The 17762-nt window shown below is 36.2% G+C and overlaps 1 protein-coding gene across 32 annotated transcripts in view; it reads right to left on the bottom strand.

Annotated features, from left to right (window-relative positions):
• The window catches only part of AHI1 (Abelson helper integration site 1), a 246470-nt gene that overhangs the window by 213922 nt on the left and 14786 nt on the right, over positions 1–17762 (bottom strand). For 30 of the 32 annotated variants that reach the window (XR_007470456.1, XR_007470454.1, XR_007470453.1 and 27 more), the window contains 5 exons: positions 12594–13165; positions 9149–9327; positions 2603–2707; positions 1547–1766; positions 368–560 (listed from right to left, as the gene is read on the bottom strand). Coding sequence is in view for 17 of the 32 variants with exons in the window: in XM_049695198.1 (XP_049551155.1) it covers positions 368–560; positions 1547–1766; positions 2603–2707; positions 9149–9327; positions 12594–13165 (1269 nt within the window). In the remaining 15 variants the exon portion in view is untranslated. The remainder of the gene's footprint in view (positions 1–367; positions 561–1546; positions 1767–2602; positions 2708–9148; positions 9328–12593; positions 13166–17762) is intronic. The other 2 variants (XM_049695202.1, XM_049695203.1) reach the window with 1 other exon arrangement.

The following is a 17762-nucleotide window of genomic DNA, read 5'->3' as shown; positions in this document are numbered from 1 at the left end:
CTCCTAGTAGTATACAAAATCTTAGGAAGTCTGATACAGTTAAATGAGTTTATTCTTTGTGAAGAGGGTTAAAAATGGAAGGCTGCTTAGACATAGATTAGATTCATCACTTCAGTGAATAGTCATGGCATTGTTGTAAGGATTAAATAATACAGAATAAATCAAATGGCTAACTACTTGTACTAGTAAAGGCTCAGCAAAGACACGATTACTTGTATCTCCATAGCACATTACAAATACATTATTCCTAGAGGTCAAATTCTCACACTACTTTGTTGTATTATTGATCTACTAAAATAATAGCTTATATCTGTGCTATTAAAATATTAACTAAAATTTAGTTTAAACTGCTCTATTCAATTCATACCTCAAAGAACAGGATGACTTTAGGACTCTCATCAAAATCTCGAAGCAAATAGGGAAAGTTTTCATTAAATATAATTTGTTCTTCCCACTCTGGAAGTCTTGATTTTAACTGTTTAAAGTCATATGGCTGGGTCATAATAGGAAGAATATAATCCACATTCTCCTTTTCATAGTAAGATGAAACAGGCCGTTCACTGTTCAGAAAAGATACTTCCATTAACACAGCTCTTTACAATTTTAAGGCAAGAAAAAAATAGAGTGATAGTGTTCAAGATGATAAACAGCCATGATACATAAGGAAAAAAATTTTATCTATCTAGAAAACTACAAATTTTATACGACGTAAAAGTAGTAGTATCTTAGTTTCATCTTGTATTTACATACTATCAGTCAGTTTCATAGAATTACTTTATTATTTACACATAAAGTGAGAGGTGTGATTACACCTTTGGCATACAAAGCTGGAATTAAGTAACACCTTCAGAATCTTAAATGAGTTTGTGATAAATTAGTACATTAGATTTAAATAACAAAATGATCACAACAGGATTGTAAGTACTTTGAGGTGTGTCATATTTTCTTTGTATGCTCCAAGACAAATGAATAAGTGAATAACATTTCTGATAATTTTCAAGTTTCCCAGGCCTGCCATTTTTCCAAACAAACACTTTTTTTTGAATTCTAGTACTGTCATTTATTTTATCAATATTATACTTCCTATTTGGGCCTTCAAACACGTATTAGCTATAGAATTAATATTAGGAAAAATTAAATTCACGACATTTGTCTCATCTGAGGCACAGATAACATATTAACTTCAAAAGAAAAAAATGAGGTTAGAGACAATTAAAGCAGTGCCACATCAGATGACTTACAATGCAAGTTAAATGCCATACAATGAAAGTTAAGCTTGGGAGAAACTCTCTCAACTCCCCTTCACTTAAAATGAATTACTGAATTAACACATGTTCTCCATTTCTTCTATAAAACATACTGATCAATATCAATGGTTGATAACACCTACAATTAGTATACCATTCTCTAATACACATCTATATATAGCTCTATTCCCATTGACTGTCAATGGCAGAAAAGAGACTTCTATGGTAGACAGTTTCAATTTCAAGGGTTGGCTGCACAATTTAAAAAATTACCTGTCAAAAAAAAAAAAAAAAATTACCTGTCATCTTTCTTGACATATTGACCAGTATTCTCATCAACCACATGAATTTTCACCATCGGGTGAGAAATCATAAAATCTGACTTAAGCCGATCAGTTCGGTGAATGTAAACTCCCAGGACAAGGTCATCATCAAGCAAACATTTGGGATAAACTGGACTATCTCGGCTTGTTATTTCATGAACACCGTCACCATCAGTGTCTTCATTATCATCTGAAACTACATGCATGGAAGAAAATCAATGTTATAATTAATTGTTCCCATAACAATATACTCAACAATAAACACTGAATTTACAGATTTTCTAATCCTAGTGATCCATGATTATTTGTCTTTGTTAACAAAGGCACTTCAAGGAAAAAGAAAGAAAAAGCCAGATAATAGCAGACTACACTCTGAGAGTAAATATTGCATTTACTAATGCACTAAAATAGGGTGAGGTATCTTTCTTTTTTTCCCTAACAAGGACTAACAACACAGAAAGAAAAAAATGAGAGCCAAAGACAAAAAAGTAATTTCATTTAGAAATTTTCTAAGTGGAATATGTATCACTCAAATGTCTGCTTCTGGGTAGGATGCAGTAGGATGTTGCAGGTCAATGTTTCTGGTAACAACAACTTGAAAAAGCCAAATAAATTTTGAAAACCTTATTTTTAAAGGCATCAGAAAAGTAGAGAAACAATGTATAGTAGATGGACTAAAATTCCAGAGAGGGAGAATCAATCGGGGGTAAGCTTATGGACTGGCAACTGTTTCAGTGTCTGGGGACATTTGCTGATTAGCATATGAGCAGAGGACCCAAGAAGAAGGTCACTACTGGGAGAAAGAGTAACCAGCAAAATTTTTAGTGGGTGCATGGGGTTAAGTGATAAAATCAGCCTCAAACACAAGGCCAACGTGAGAGGCTAAAGAGGTAGTAAAATCTCCCAGTCTTGTGGTACTAGGAAACAATGACCCACCAGAGGGAGGGGCCTGAAACGAAACAGGCAAGGAGGAAGCCCTGGAGGGCATGGTCATTTTATGCCTACAGCCACTTTTCACCTGGGGTCACTTACCAATTCTGGGCGCATCTAGAGGTTGAGAATCCAGGCGTACCCCCTGGCAGAAGGCCCCTACTGGGGGACAGAGAAACCAGCAGAGATTTTGGCATTCACGCAGGGCTGGAGTGACAAAATTGGAGACTTCAGGGGCCTCAAACACACGGCCAGTCTCTCCCTCAAGACATTTGCCAAAATTTGAAGTTGCATGGGGCAGAAGGCTAAAGGACTAAGCTGAGACCTCTGAAAGGCAAAACTGAATCTCCCAAAGTCTTTTAGAGTGGACAAGACAAATACCTGCCAGGCTCTCAATCTGAAACACCTGGAAGGGCACATCCTAGGAACAGGGCAAATCAGAGATAGAGTCTTACCAAAACTGCAACCCAGATCTGACTTAGCTCAGATTAGTTGAAATCAGTTGCCCACCCTGTCTGCCTAAAAGTGGAAAGAGGAAACCCTCTCTAGTGGAAGATAAAATCATCCGGAGCCTCTGGGATTCTATACACCATGTCCAGCATATAATACAAAAGTTACTAGACATAAAAGAGGCAAGACTGTATGACCAATAACCAGGAGAAAACACAGAAAACAGAAGCAGACCCACAGATGATTCAGCCTGGAGTTAGCACAGGAAAGACAGACAAAATTATTTTTAAAAATAGAGACTTTCTACAGAGAATTAAAACTCATAAAAATAACAGGCATTATGGAACTGAAAAATGTCTGAAATTAAGAATTCAATGGATGTGTCTAAAAGCATACTGGACACAAAGGAAGACATTATTAGTGAACTAGAAGAAAAATCAATATAAATATCCAAACCAAAGCATAATGGAAAAAAAAACAAAAGAATATGGGGGAAAAAGAAACATAAGAAACATGTGGACAATCTCAAAAGAGTTTGTGAAATTATAATCTAGAAAAACAGGAGAGGATGATGAAGAAGCCATATTTAAAGAAATAATGACTAAGAATTTTCCACAACTGATAAATGGTATCAATCAGTAAACTCTAAGCAGGGTGAATTCCATCAAAGCTATATTTAGGCATAGCATGATAAAACGTTGAAACCAAAGACAAAAGGGAAATCTAAAGAACAGCCAGAGGGAAAAAAAAGACAACAGTCCCCTCAAAGGGACAGAAATAAGACTGCAGTTGGGAACAAAAATGATGGAAGCCAGAAGACAACTGTATGATTTCCTGTAACCTAAAATTATATATTAGTAAATATGCTTCAAAAATGAAGGTAAAGGCATTTTAACACAACAAAATCTGAGTGAATTAGCAGGCCTGCACTAAGAGAGAGAATAAACTGAATTCTTCAAGCAGATGAAAAATGGAAAAATGGAAATAAAGGAAAAAGTAAATTTGGGGGTGAATATAAATTAATATCAACTGTACAAAATGGTAACTGTAACATCTGTGAAGTTTAAAATATATATAGGCCTAAAATACAGGATAAGAACCTAGAAGGCAGGAGGGGGGATAGATGCAGAGAAAGAAAGCACCTGACAAAATCCAAATGGAGTCAAACTATTCTCATGTTTTAGTCGTGTCGGGGAAGTGTATTTTGTTAGGGAGTTAGTTTGTATTAGACTATAATAAGTCAAGAATAAACTTAATGTTCTTCAGGGTATCAGACAGTAGAAATATGTGTAATTAATAAGTTAATAAGTTAATAGAGGGAACAAAATTTTTAAAGTGACCTGAATAATTCAAAAGAAGGCAAGGAGAATAAGGAACATAAAACACTTAGGTCAGGGCTTCCCTGGTGGCGCAGTGGTTGAGAGTCCGCCTGCCGATGCAGGGGACACGGGTTCAAGCCCTGGTCTGGGAAGATCCCACATGCCGCGGAGCAACTGGACCCATGAGCCACAACTACTGAACCTGCGCGTCTGGAGCCTGTGCTCCGCAACAAGAGAGGCCCGCGCACCGCGATGAAGAGTGGCCCCCGCTCGCCGCAACTAAAGAAAGCCCTCGCACAGAAACAAAGACCCAACACAGCCAAAAATAATAAATAAATAAATAAAAATTAAAAAAAAAAAACACTTAGGTCATATGGAAAAACTAACAGTGAGGTGATAAATATAAGGACACAGAAAGGTCGCAAACAAGAGGATATTGGGGGAGGCACAAGAGCACTTCACATTTATTGGGCACCTGTCCCCAAGGAGTTCACAGCCTGGGGGCTGAGACCCCACATGTGCTGGAGTAGGAGAAGAAAAGAGGTGAAGTCAAAAAGGAAAGGAATACAGACATACTGTGGCCCAAACAAAGGAAGTACAAAGAAGGCACACACAGGGAGCCTAGGGGCTAGTAGAGGAATGAAGTACTGGCAAGCCCTGCCTAGACCTGGAGACCATGAACCAAGCACAGATTTGAAGGCTGTCCTTTCTCAACCAGGTTGGCACCACCTAGGGGTACACTGTGGATGATGCTGGAGAAATGAGGAAGGGAAAAATTGTACTATGCAAACTCAGACCATAAGTAGACTTTAAGGGAGAATGGTTACCAGAGATAAAGGACACTGCATAATGACTGCTATAGACTGAATGCCTATGACTCCCCAAAATTCATATGTTGAAATCCTAACCTTCAATGAAATAGTATTAAGAGGTTGGGCCTTCAGAAAGTGATTAGGTCATGAGGGTAGAGCCTTCATGAATGGGATTACTGCCCTTATAAAAGAGAACCCAGAGAGCTCTCTTGCCTCTTCCACATTGAATCTGCAGGCATCTTGATCTTGGATTTCACAGCCTCCAGAACCATGAATAATAAATGTTTATAGTTTAAGCCATTCAGTCATAGTATTTTGTTATAGCAGCCTGAATGAACTAAGACAATAATAAAAGTGTCAATTTGACAGCAAGATGTAACAATCCTAAGCATGTATATATATTCAATAACATAGCTCCAAAATATATAAAGAAAAAAATGACAGAAATAAAAACAGAAATGCAAAATAATAGTGGGAATTTTAATACTCGTCTCAGTAGCCAATACAATAAGCAGACAAAAACAAAAAATCAGTAAGATGAGAACACAAAACTTGATGTGATATACACAGGACACCACCGCACCCAATAACATCAGAATCCATGTTCTTTTCAAGTGCACGTGGCATATTTACCAAATCGATCATAAGGTGGTCATAAAGAAAGCTGTGATAAATTCTAAAGATTGAAATCATTCACAATATGTTCTTTGACAACCATGGAAGATAAAAACCAAAAAAAAAAAAACGATAACTAGAAAATCACCTGCTGCCTGAAACTAAACAATATGCTTCTAAATAATGAATGACCAAAGAAATTTAAATAGAAATTAGGAAATATTTTTATGGAATGATAATGAATATAGAACATATCAAAAATTTGTGGGATGCAGATAAAGTAGTGCTTAGATGGTAACTTAATGTGTTAGATGCATACAAAGGAAGACTGAAATCTTAAAAAATCCACCTGTAAAGCTAGAAATCAACAGCAACTCAAACCCAAAGAAAGTAGAAAAAAGGAAATAATATAGATAGAAGAAATTACCAAAATCATACACAAATGTATAATAGAAATAAAAGCTAGAGGTTGGTCCTTTAAAAGTATTTATAAATTGAAAATCCTGAGACTAATGAAGAAATAGAAGGAATCTAATTACCAATATCAAGGGGTACCCTTTCAGATACTATAGACATACAAAATTTGAAAATCCATATTAAATGGACAAATTCCTCAAAAAATACAGTCTATCAAAGCTGACAGAAGAAATGGAAAATATGAAGAGTCTGGTATTTATGAAAGAAACTAAATCTGATTTAAAATTCTTTCCACAAAGAAAACCTTGGCCTAAGAGGCTTTATTAGTAAATTCTTCAAACATTTAAGGAAGACGTAACACCAATTTATACAAATACTTACAGAGAATTGAAAAGGGAAGTATTTCCCAATTCCTTTTGAGACCACCAAAACCCTGATATTAAAAACTCTGTGTATTTTAAGAAAGAGTAGTACAAACCAATCTCTCTCATGACTACAGTTACAAAAATCCTTAACACAGTATCAGCAAATCAAATCCAGTAATAGATTTTTAAAAAGAGAGCTAATACACCACAACAAAGTGGGTGCCCCCCACCTCTGCCAGAAACATAAAGATGGCTTAATAATCAAGTAACGATTAACCACATTAATAGAAAAAAGGGTGAAAATTAATATGATTATGTTGATAGATGCAGAAAAAGCACCTGATAGAATTCAGTATCTAGTCATAATAATAATAAACTATTAGCTAATTAGGAATAGCCAGTAATTAATCCAATAAGAGGTATTTACAAAAAAACCTACAGCAAACATCACAGTCAGTGGTGAAATAATGGAAGCTTTCCCCAAGGCTGAGAGCTAGAGAAGGATACTTGTTATTGTCACTTCTATTTAACACTGTAATCAAAGTCCTAGCCAGTGTTATCAAGGTAAGAATAAGGAGTAAGACATAAGAACTAAAAAGGAAGCAATAAAACTATCATTATTAACAGAAAGACCTATTATAAAGCTATAGAACTAAGACATGGTGGTGGTGTTGGTGCAAACCATCTAAGGATAGAGACTAGTGAAAACTGACCCACTTACACAGTCATGTTATTTATGATAAAAGTGACACTGAAATGCAGAGGAAAAGCTCTCTTCAGTAAATGGTACTAGGTCAATTATATATTCATACGAGAAAAAAATGGGTCTGGACCACTACCACTATTAAAAATCAATACCAGATAAACCGGAAATCTAAATGTGAAAAGTGAAACAAAAAAACTTTTAGAAAATAATATGCAGAGAAACATCTTCACGACTTGCGAAAGATCTCTAAAATCACAGAAAGCACTTAACATCGAAGGGAAAAATGGATACACTGGGCTATATAAAATTTTTAAATTCCGTTTTTCAAAAGATACCAGTAGGAAAAAAATGATAAAACCCAGAGTGGGAAGATATTTGCAATATATATATGTATTTATATCTGAGAAAAGACTGCTATCTAGTTATATAAAATATTCTTACAAATTAATTAGAAAAAGGCAGACAATTCCATTTCTTAAAAAAATACACAGAAGATGTGAACAAATTTACAATGAAGGAATCCAAGTAGTCAATTAACATGAATAAGATGCTCAACTTCACTAGTTACCATGGAAATCAAATCAAAGTCAACAGGGAATAATCACTAAACACTCCTAAGAATCACTAAAATTTTAAAACACTGACAATATAAATATTGGTGAAGATGTAGAGTAATGGAAGCTCTCAAATACTGCTAGTATCAATTGGTAACCCAAGTTTGGAAAGGGAGAAGTGCCTGTTAAAGTGAAAAATATACATACTCTATGGCATAGCAAGAATGCCAAGAATGTACCCAAGGAAAATGTATACACGTGCTCACCAAAGATGTGAACAGAATGTTCATTATAGCTTTATTTATAATCGCTTAATACTAGAAACTCCTCAAATGTCCATCAACAGAATAGGTAATTAATTGTGGTATATTCACACAATGGGTATCTATATAGTACAAATACAGGACTGATGATGCATAAGCTCAAGTGCATGCAACAACAGTATAAATCTCACAAAAATAATTTTGAGCAAAAAAAGCCAGACACAAAGAGCACAGTATTTATTGTTCTATTTATATTAAAGCAGAAAAACCAGGAAAAATTGGCTATGTGTTCGATGAAAAGGCAGCGTTTACTCCGGTAGGATAATGAACAGGAAGGGAACTTGTGGGGGCTTCTGGGTGCTAATGATGCTCTGGCTCTTAATTTGGATGATGACTTTACAGACACGTTCAGTTTGTGAAAATTCACTAAGTAGTATACTTGTAACATGTACATTTTACTTTTTAAAAAATTAATTATGGAACCACAAAACACCATAAATTGCATCATCTAATGAATAAGTACCATAAAGTCTAAAATTGCCTATTTTAGTCCCAATTTTTGGCCAGTTAAATGGGAATTGAAAAGAAAAAAAAAAAAAAGAAATGTAACAAGCAGAAGAAAGGCAAGAATAAGTAAAGAAAAATAAGAAAAATGAAATGAGTAAAGAGGAAGGTAGAAAGCAAGAGGTAAAATGAAAAGTGGGCAGGAAGGAGAGAAGCTGAATTAGGAGAAATTGTGAAGATACCATGTTTGACAGAGGGATGCAATTTAACATCTGAAATGTTTATCGGTTGTTGACCATTTTATAGCTTTCAGTGCTGTAAGTCTTAATTATTTAGGGGCAATAACATAAAGAAGAAATCTTCTATGCCACAATAGCAACAACAAAGTCAATGTCATTCTAGAGGTGAATCAAGTCGTTAATTAGAGATGACTCAAGTAAGACTAACTCATCACAGAGGTCCACAGTTAAAAATAAATGTTATAATCTGGACGAATCCAAGAATAAGTACCAAATATTCTATATTGGATTTTTTCAATTATATCCTTTGGAACTAGATTTTCTTTAGTTTTAAGGACTAACAGTCCTAGAATCAAGTTATTCTTACCAAGGCACACATTTTTCATTTAATTTGGGTAACAAACCTGCTTTAGCCGCCTTCTTTTTTTTCAGTTTGGATTTTGCGTCATCTTGCACATTGTCTTCTACATTTTGTTCCTTTGAGCTTCTTTCATCATCTTGATGAGAATCTGAAGTAACTGCTCCAACTGGAGATTCCTTCTTTTGTTCACCTTCAACTGGGTCATCAGAGATGATCAATGTACTGCAAATATAATCCAAGTTCAAGCCATTGGAAATGTACCATTATTATTATTACTGTGCAGCAAAGTAAACAGTGAATAGAGGCAAAGATAATCCTAAAATCAATATTATTTCCTGCTGGGAGATACATATATTTTCTTACACACAAAAATGGTTGGCTGCCAAACTAGGTATTATGTGTACTCAGTTACGCTTGGTGATACATTATATACCCCATGAGCCACATTAAACTCATCTCTAAACTCCAGGGAAAAGTGAAACTGTATTTTATGATTGATGGATCTGTTTTTTTCGGTTTGTTTTTGCGGTACTTAGGCCTCTCACTGTTGTGGCCTCTCCCTTTGCGGAGCACAGGCTCCGGACGCGCAGGCTCGGTGGCCATGGCGCACGGGCCCAGCCGCTCCACGGCCATGGCGCACGGGCCCAGCCGCTCCGCGGCATGTGGGATTTTCCCAGGCCGAGGCACGAACCTGTGTCCCCTGCATCGGCAGGCGGACTCTCAACCACTGCGCCACCAGGGAAGCCCGATGGATCTGTTTTTACATAGGATTGTCAAATCATCCTCGCTCTACTGCCAAGTAAATAAACAATGAACAAATTTCTAAATTATTTAAAAGCAAAAAAAGTGTTCTAATTTTGTTTGTTCTCTTTTCAAGAGGCTTCAGATAGTCAACTTTTGATTTCTATGTAAAAATTAATTTGTGTTTTCCAATGTTTGGTGTGTCACTACATTTTCAGAAGGCTATTATTAAAATTAAAATATGCATCACATGAACTACTAAATGGCAAGGGGTGGCAGCCTAGAAGCATACTGAGTTGTAAAGAGAAACCAGCCTATTAAAGTTTGTGATTTATCAAGTAAAAAAGAAATCTGCATTTAATAATCAAAAACTGACTTCCAATATATTTAGTCATATTTCAAAACAAAGAGGTTGAGAAATAAAGAGTAAAGAAATGTCTCAAACTAGTCATTCTAGAAAGCATGTTATTTTATCACATCATCAAATACTATTATTTAAAGAGAACAATTACCCTTTGTATGCTGTTGTCATGTAAAGCATGGTTTTATTTAAAACTCATGAACTGATCTTACTGAGTATGACTTACACTTCATAATAGATATGGTAGTTATGAGAAGAAATAGGATTTATGGTATACTGTAGTAAGCAGCCTTTAAGGTGGTCCCCAATGATCCCTGCCTCTTGATATTCATATCTTTGTGTAATCTCCTTCCTTGATCGTAGGCTGGACCTAGCGACTTACTTCTAATAGACAGAATATAGGAAAAGTAATTGGTGCTACTTCTAAGATTAGGTTCCAAAAAGACTGTGACTTTGGTCTTGCTTTTTCCCTCTCAGAGCCCTTGCTTGGGGGAAGCAAGTGGCCCTGCTGTGAGTAGCCCACATGAAAAGGTCCATGTGGCAAGGACCTGATGTCTCTGGTCAAAAGCCAGTCAGGACCTGAGACCTGCTAATGGCCATATGAGTGAGTTTAGCAGTGGATCATCCAAGTCTTCCAACAGTTGCATCATTTGGCAGATCTTCCCCCAGCCAAGCCTTGAGATGACTGCAGCCCCAGCTGACATCCTGACTGTCGCCTGTGAGACCCTGAGTCAGAGGCACCCAGCTAAGCCATGTGCAGATTCCTGAGCCACAGAAACTGTGAGACAATATGTGTTTGTTGTTTTGAGCTGTTAAATTCTGGGGTAACTTTTTAATGCAGCAACCGATAACTAATTCACATACTAACGTGTCCCTGTTAGCAACTCTATTTGCCCTCTCTTTGCTACAACTGGTTGTCTAGCTTTTGATAGGAAGGGAATTATTTTTAGATGAGGACATTAAGGGAAACTGACTCTGAATGCCAGAGAATAGTCAAATACAGACTGTTCCCACCTCAAGTTGTCTATCCAGATGTAGATTATGAAAAACAAATTTAATCAGAGTAGTTAAAAGATTTTTTTTGTCTTGTTTTCCCCAAGGAGAGACATATAAATATGAATATACTCACAGATGCTCACACTGTATATGTAAGCATATATGTATAAGCATTGTATATAAAAAAAGACTAAAGGAGGGCTCCCCTGGTGGCGCAGTGGTTGAGAGTCCACCTGCCAACGCAGGGGACACGGGTTCGTGCCCCGGTCCGGGAAGATCCCACATGCCGCAGAGCGGCTGGGCCCGTAAGCCATGGCCGCTGAGCCTGCGCGTCCGGAGCCTGTGCTCCGCAAAGGGAGAGGCCACAACAGTGAGAGGCCCGCGTACCACAAAAAAAAAAAAAAAAAGACTAAAGGAATACAAAATTGCTAATAGTGATTATCTTTGTACGGTTGGATTACTTTTGTTTTCCTCTCTGTGTCTGTGTGTTCTACAATGAGTAAACGTTATTTGTAAACTAAGGGGAAAATGTTATTTTCATATATCCAAACAGGCATTTGTAGCTCAATAAAGGGGCTACTTAGGTTTCAATTATTTAATAAGCAGATGTGAATAGTTAGGGTAAAGACTCTTAAGGCAAAACTGCCAAGGTTACTCAGCTTCTTACTGGTTCTGTGACTTAAACCCTTCAGTTTCCTCACCTGCAAAACAGGATGATAATATTATTCCTTATAGGGTTGTTACAAGGGAAAAAGCATGTATTCCTTGTAAAGCATTAAGCACACAGGAAGGGGCCACATAAAGGTTAGCTGTTAGTATTGTACTGGCTATGTGTCCAAAAGGAGGACTAAACATTTTCTTTGTGAAAATGTAATAGGGAAGAAACTTTTGTATTCTATTACAAGTTAATCACTAAAGGGATGTTGCCTATAAGCTTAAATTATACATAATGGCCCATCTCTGGGAGCCCTGCTTCCCAGGTAATGAGCATTAAGCTAAAATACCTTTGTTTAGCTCACAGCAAACATCCTGACCAGGCCCACCTGTGAATGACTGCAGGGAGGAAGAAATCAACACATCCCCTCTGGAGGCTGATGGGAACCAGGAAGTGTTTGACTTTACTCCTTCCCCTTCTAGTATGAAAGGAGCCTGAATTCTAACTCAGGCAAGATGGTTCTTTGGGGGCACGATCCCACCATCTTCTCGGTTTGCCAGCTTTCCAAATAAAGCCGTCATTCCTTGCCCCAGCAACTCATCTCTCGATTATTGGCCTGTCATGTGGCGAGCAGTATGATCTTAGACTCAGTAACAAAACTACAGGTATCACTCAAAAGCTGAAAATAATAGTGTTTTTTTAAGAGGACATTTTATATTTATCAATGTAACATACCTTGTTTCAGATTTAGACAGGATTGGAACCTTCTTTTTTTTCTTTTTTCTTTTTTCACCGTTCAATTTGTCATCATACAATGAAGTATCTGAAGGAAAGGAAGTCTCTGAGGGAAAGTAAGCCAACTGCTCCTTGAGTTTCTTTCGGATTTTCTTCTTAATCTCCTTTGCCATTTCTTCAGCTACTTGGAGCTGGTATACTTGCATCAGTTCTTCCTCACCTAAACTATTTTCTCCTTCCTCGGCCTTCTCACTTTTCTCACGAGTGACACCTGGCAGTGGCTTGGTCCGTGCTTTCTGGGGTGTTGCATCCGCCTTCTTCTCAGGAGTTTCCGGCTCCACTTCTTGTGTTGTCACCTGGAGTGCTGTTTTTATAACCTTTTTATTTGCCTTTTCTTGCTTGTCGTCCTCCACAGTAACATCATTATCAGGATCTTCAGCTGCTGGCTGCGGATCTCTTGGTTTGTTTTTAGTGACTCGCATGTTCTTCCCTGGGTTCTTAGTGTTAGCAGCACTTATATCATCACTTTTAGTTTCTCTGATTTTCTGAAGATTGCTTCTGACTGCATCAAGCTAGGAGAAGACGATACAATAACAAAGTTTCAGCTAAGCACAGTTTAGTTACGTGAAGATAAAAATAATGACAAGTGTTCCACAATGTGTAATACTGGGAGGATTATGTCACTTTTTACTTGAGCACTGTGACACCATTCTACGGCATCTGATGAGCGTTTTCCTAGTTATTCTCCCAGCGTTGCATTAGCAATCTTGAGAGTAACTTCAGGTCAAATGAATTAACTAGTTAACAAAGGAAAAAGTACTTAATGACTTTTCAGAAGTGAATTAACTGCTCAAATCTCAAATGCTAGTTTCCTCTTTGGCAGAATGATCCATACTCTAATCTAGATATTTGTGAAAATGCTAAAAGAGCCATGGTTAAACCATTTCATGTTTCCCAATAGAAAACACACACGGGTCATTTAACTTGCTTCATAATTACATTCAAAAACCAAAGGTTTATAGCTCTAGGATTACTCTGCAATTAGTCCAAATGTATCACTGAAAATGCTGCTAAGTATTAAATATTATCAAGTTGGATCAAATGACAGACTAAGCACGTACCTGTACCTCTTTCTACAAACAAAATTATTTAAAATGAGAGATATTTTTAATAGACAATCAGGCTAGAAATAAAAACCGAATGTTACTAGTAATGAAATAAACATTTTGAGAAATTCCCCAAGGATAAAAAAAAAACAGGCAGGATTAGATCTAGTAAACTACCAGAGAAAACCACAGCACATAGGAAAAGACTTCTCCAGAGAAAAGGCTGGTTCTGGAGAAGCTGAATCAAGTAATTCAGGAAGAGGGACAAGCCTGAGGATGACCAACTGAGGAGTTGGGAGGGACAGCTCTGTCTTCCTCCTCCGTTCGTGTTACATGGTGACTTTCACCCAGAGACCAAAGCAGCTGAATACAGATATGGCTTCATGTTTTAGGTAGGTACAACCCTCACCAACAGCAGAAGCAGACTATGTTGAAAACAACCAACAGGCAGGAGAAAAATTTTCAAATACAAAGATGACTAACAACTAACAAACACGGAAGGAAAGCAGCACAATGAAGGAAAAGCCACCAAATCCAATAAAACAGAAAAATTAACAAGGAAGAAAAATAAATAGCATAAATAAAATAATTTTTAAAAAGTGGAATTAATATAATGAAGAAATTCAAAAGTATGAGATAAAAAAAAGTATATGTTAGAATTAAAATTTCAAACGACAGAAATAAAAGCTTAAGAGATATGTTCAAAAACAGAAAGGGCGGGCTTCCCTGGTTGCGCAGTGGTTGGGAGTCCGCCTGCCGATGCGAGGGGGCACAGGTTCGTGCCCCGGTCCAGGAGGGTCTCGCATGCCATGGAGCGGCTGGGCCCGTGAGCCATGGCCGCTCGGCCTGAGCGTCCGGAGCCTGTGCTCCGCAGCCGGAGAGGCAACAGCGGTGAGAGGCGTGCGTGCCGCAAAAGGAAAAAACAAACAAACAAACAAACAAACAAACAAAACAGAAAGGGCAAAACCGAAGTGCTATAAGATGGAAGCCAATACCAAAATGAAGAATTCTCCCAGAAATGGACGAGCTTACCAGTGAAGACTGAAGTTCAATTTTCGAAAATCCTCATGTTTGAAAGTGGTTAGAAAATATCTAATATATGTGAAAAGGTGGGAAAATGCTAGAAGAACTAGTAACCCATTATATATCCAATATTTTACCATCTCCAAGACTCTTCTGCTTACCTAAAATGTATTTCCAAATTCTATCTATTCTTCAAGGATAAATTCTGAATCCATATCCTCAAAAAAATCTTTCCTAATCAAATCTAATAAAAATATTTTCTCTCTTAAAAAAAAAGTTTATTTTCACATGTTCTTTTGCTAGAAGCAATATATGCTTAACTTAAAACAGTAAGAAAACAAAAAATTAAAAATAGTAAAAAAAATTCAGAAATTACTTAGAAAAAGAAGACCCAAAGTTCAATCCTGGGTTCCCTCACACAAGGAAAGTCATTGCTAATCTCTTCAGAAACTTATTTTTGTTGTTTTTCTATGAACACAGTCATACCTAATAACCTTGAATTTCCATTATGTCAAAATGGGGCAAATGCAAATTTCTCTATTTTCTTGGAACCAGAAACGTAGTGGCAATCGATAAAAACTGTGAGGACACTCCAATAACTGGAAAAAGATAACCAAGAATTAGAAATAGAAAAACAAATTATGGTTTTGAAAACAAAACCCTGGGGAAGCTAAATAGATGAGGCTCAGTTTATTTATTTATTTACTCTCTTCCACTGATCTGTCAACCTTTGTACTAATAACATCATTTTAAATACAATTCCCAGAGCATCTGTGGTAGCATCCCAAAATTCCATTGCACTGAATTGATAGTTTCATTACTTTTTAAATTCCTGTTTTTGTGGTTTGGATTTCCTTTGTCTTGCTAACAACTTCATGAGATAGTGTTTACATTTTCGAGTAGTTTATAAATTTTAAACTTTTGTTACTGATTTCTAGTTTTGTCATACTATAATTTAAAAAGGTCTACTTCATGGTATTTCATATTTCATGGATTATCACTGAATTCTAAAGTGTCCGAAATACGTTTGTTCATGTTCTATTATATCTTTGCCCATCCTTTTATCTTTACCGTCCGTGCCTCATTTAGGATTTTTGCTTTAGTTTGTTTTTTAAATCCACTTTTTGACACATAACAATAAATTATGTGAAGTACAGTAATATTCACCAGTTTTACGTGTATACTTAAATGAATTTTGGCAATGTATACAGCTGTGACACCACCACAATCATGATGTTAAACACCCATGACCCCACATGTTCTTTTACAAAGTAAACTCCTACCCCTCCATGTCCTGGCTCCGCTCAACCATTGATCTGTTTTCTATCACTGTAATTTTGACTTGCCTGGAATTTCATATAAATGGAATCATATAGTATATAGCTTTTTGCATCTAGTTTCCTTCACTCAGCCTAAAGCTTTGGGATTTATACATGTTGTTGAGATTATAGTAATTTATTCCCTTGCATTACTGAGCAGTATTCCATTGTGTGGAGAGACACTACATTTTATTTCTCCAAATACCAATTAATGGACATTTGAGTTATTTCCAGTTTTGCATATTATATGTCTTCCTTTCTCTTGAGTGAACACCCACTAGTGGAACTAATATACTATATGGTCAGTACACAGTTAAGTTCTTAAACAACTGTCAAACTGCTTCCTAAAGTGGCTGTACCAGGTCACACTCCCAAATGTATGAGTTCTAGTTACTTAACACACTTGTCAGCAGTCCACATTGTTAGTTTTCATCTTTTTGTGTTGTAACAGGTGTATAATGGTATCTCATTTTTTTAAATTGCATTTTCCTAAATGCTAATGACCCTGAGAATCTTTACATGTGCTTATTTGCTATCTGTATCTCTTCTTTGCTTAAATGTTCAAATCTTTTGTGCATTTTTGTAAGGTTGTTTCACATCATTGAGTTCTGACAGTCCTTAAAATGTCCTAAATACACTTTATCAGACAGTGTGTTGCAAATACTTTCTCTCAATTTATAATTTACTTTTTCATTTTCTTGGCAATGTTTTGAATTTTCACAAAACCCAGTTTATCCCTTTTTTCTTTTATGGTTCATGCTTTTGTATCCTGAGAAATCTATTTATAACTCAAGGTTACCAAGGTTTTATCCTGTTTCTTCTACAAGTTATATAGTTTTAGCTCTTATGTTTTTTAGGTCGTTGATCCATTTCTATTTAATTTCTGAACATGATATAGTCAGTTTGTAATACTGTATATGTATATCTGATTGTCCCAGCACAATTTGTTGAAAAGATTGTCCTTTTCCTCATTTTGATGTACCTTGGCAATTTTGTCAACAATCAATTGACCATACACATTTGGGTCGATTTCTAGAGTCTCTTCTGATCTATGACTTACATATCCACCTTTATGAGAATACCAGGTTGTCTTGGTTACTAAAACTTTACAGAGAGTTTTGAATCAGATGACAAAATTCCTTTGACTTTGTTCTTCCTTTGCAAAATTGTTTTGGCTATTCTAGGTCTGTTGTTTAAATTTTCAAATAAATTTTATAATTATATTTTCAATTCTTAAAAGTCTGCTGGCATTTTGAATTGAATCAATAGATCAACTTTCAGAGAATGGATAATAATAATCTGTCAATAATTATTTGACAATAATGATTCTTTCAATCCATGAATATGGATATCTCTTTATTTATTTGGTTTTTACTTTCAGCAGTTGGGGGATTTTCAGTATACAGGTCTCACATATTTTTTGATAAATTCTTCCTTGACTGCTACATATTTTTGTTACTACTATAAATGATATTTTAAATTTTAATTAAGTTATTCATTACTGGTATAGAAATACAATTGGTTTATACTTGGACTTTATATTCTGCTAAACTCATTTAATAGTTCTAACAGCACTTTTTAGAGAGTTTGTCAACTGCAGATGAGATTCTTTTACTTCTTCACTTATGATCTTTATGCTCTTTTTAAAAAATTGCATTATTGCATTAGTCAGGGTCACCTGCACAATTATGAATATGCATGGTGATGTGCTCAAGCTTAGG

Source organism: Orcinus orca, chromosome 12, assembly GCF_937001465.1.
Source record: "Orcinus orca chromosome 12, mOrcOrc1.1, whole genome shotgun sequence".
In the NCBI taxonomy this organism is placed as follows: domain Eukaryota; kingdom Metazoa; phylum Chordata; class Mammalia; order Artiodactyla; family Delphinidae; genus Orcinus; species Orcinus orca.
The sequence above is the reverse complement of the archived record's forward strand: the minus strand, read 5'-3'. Positions and strand labels throughout refer to the sequence as shown.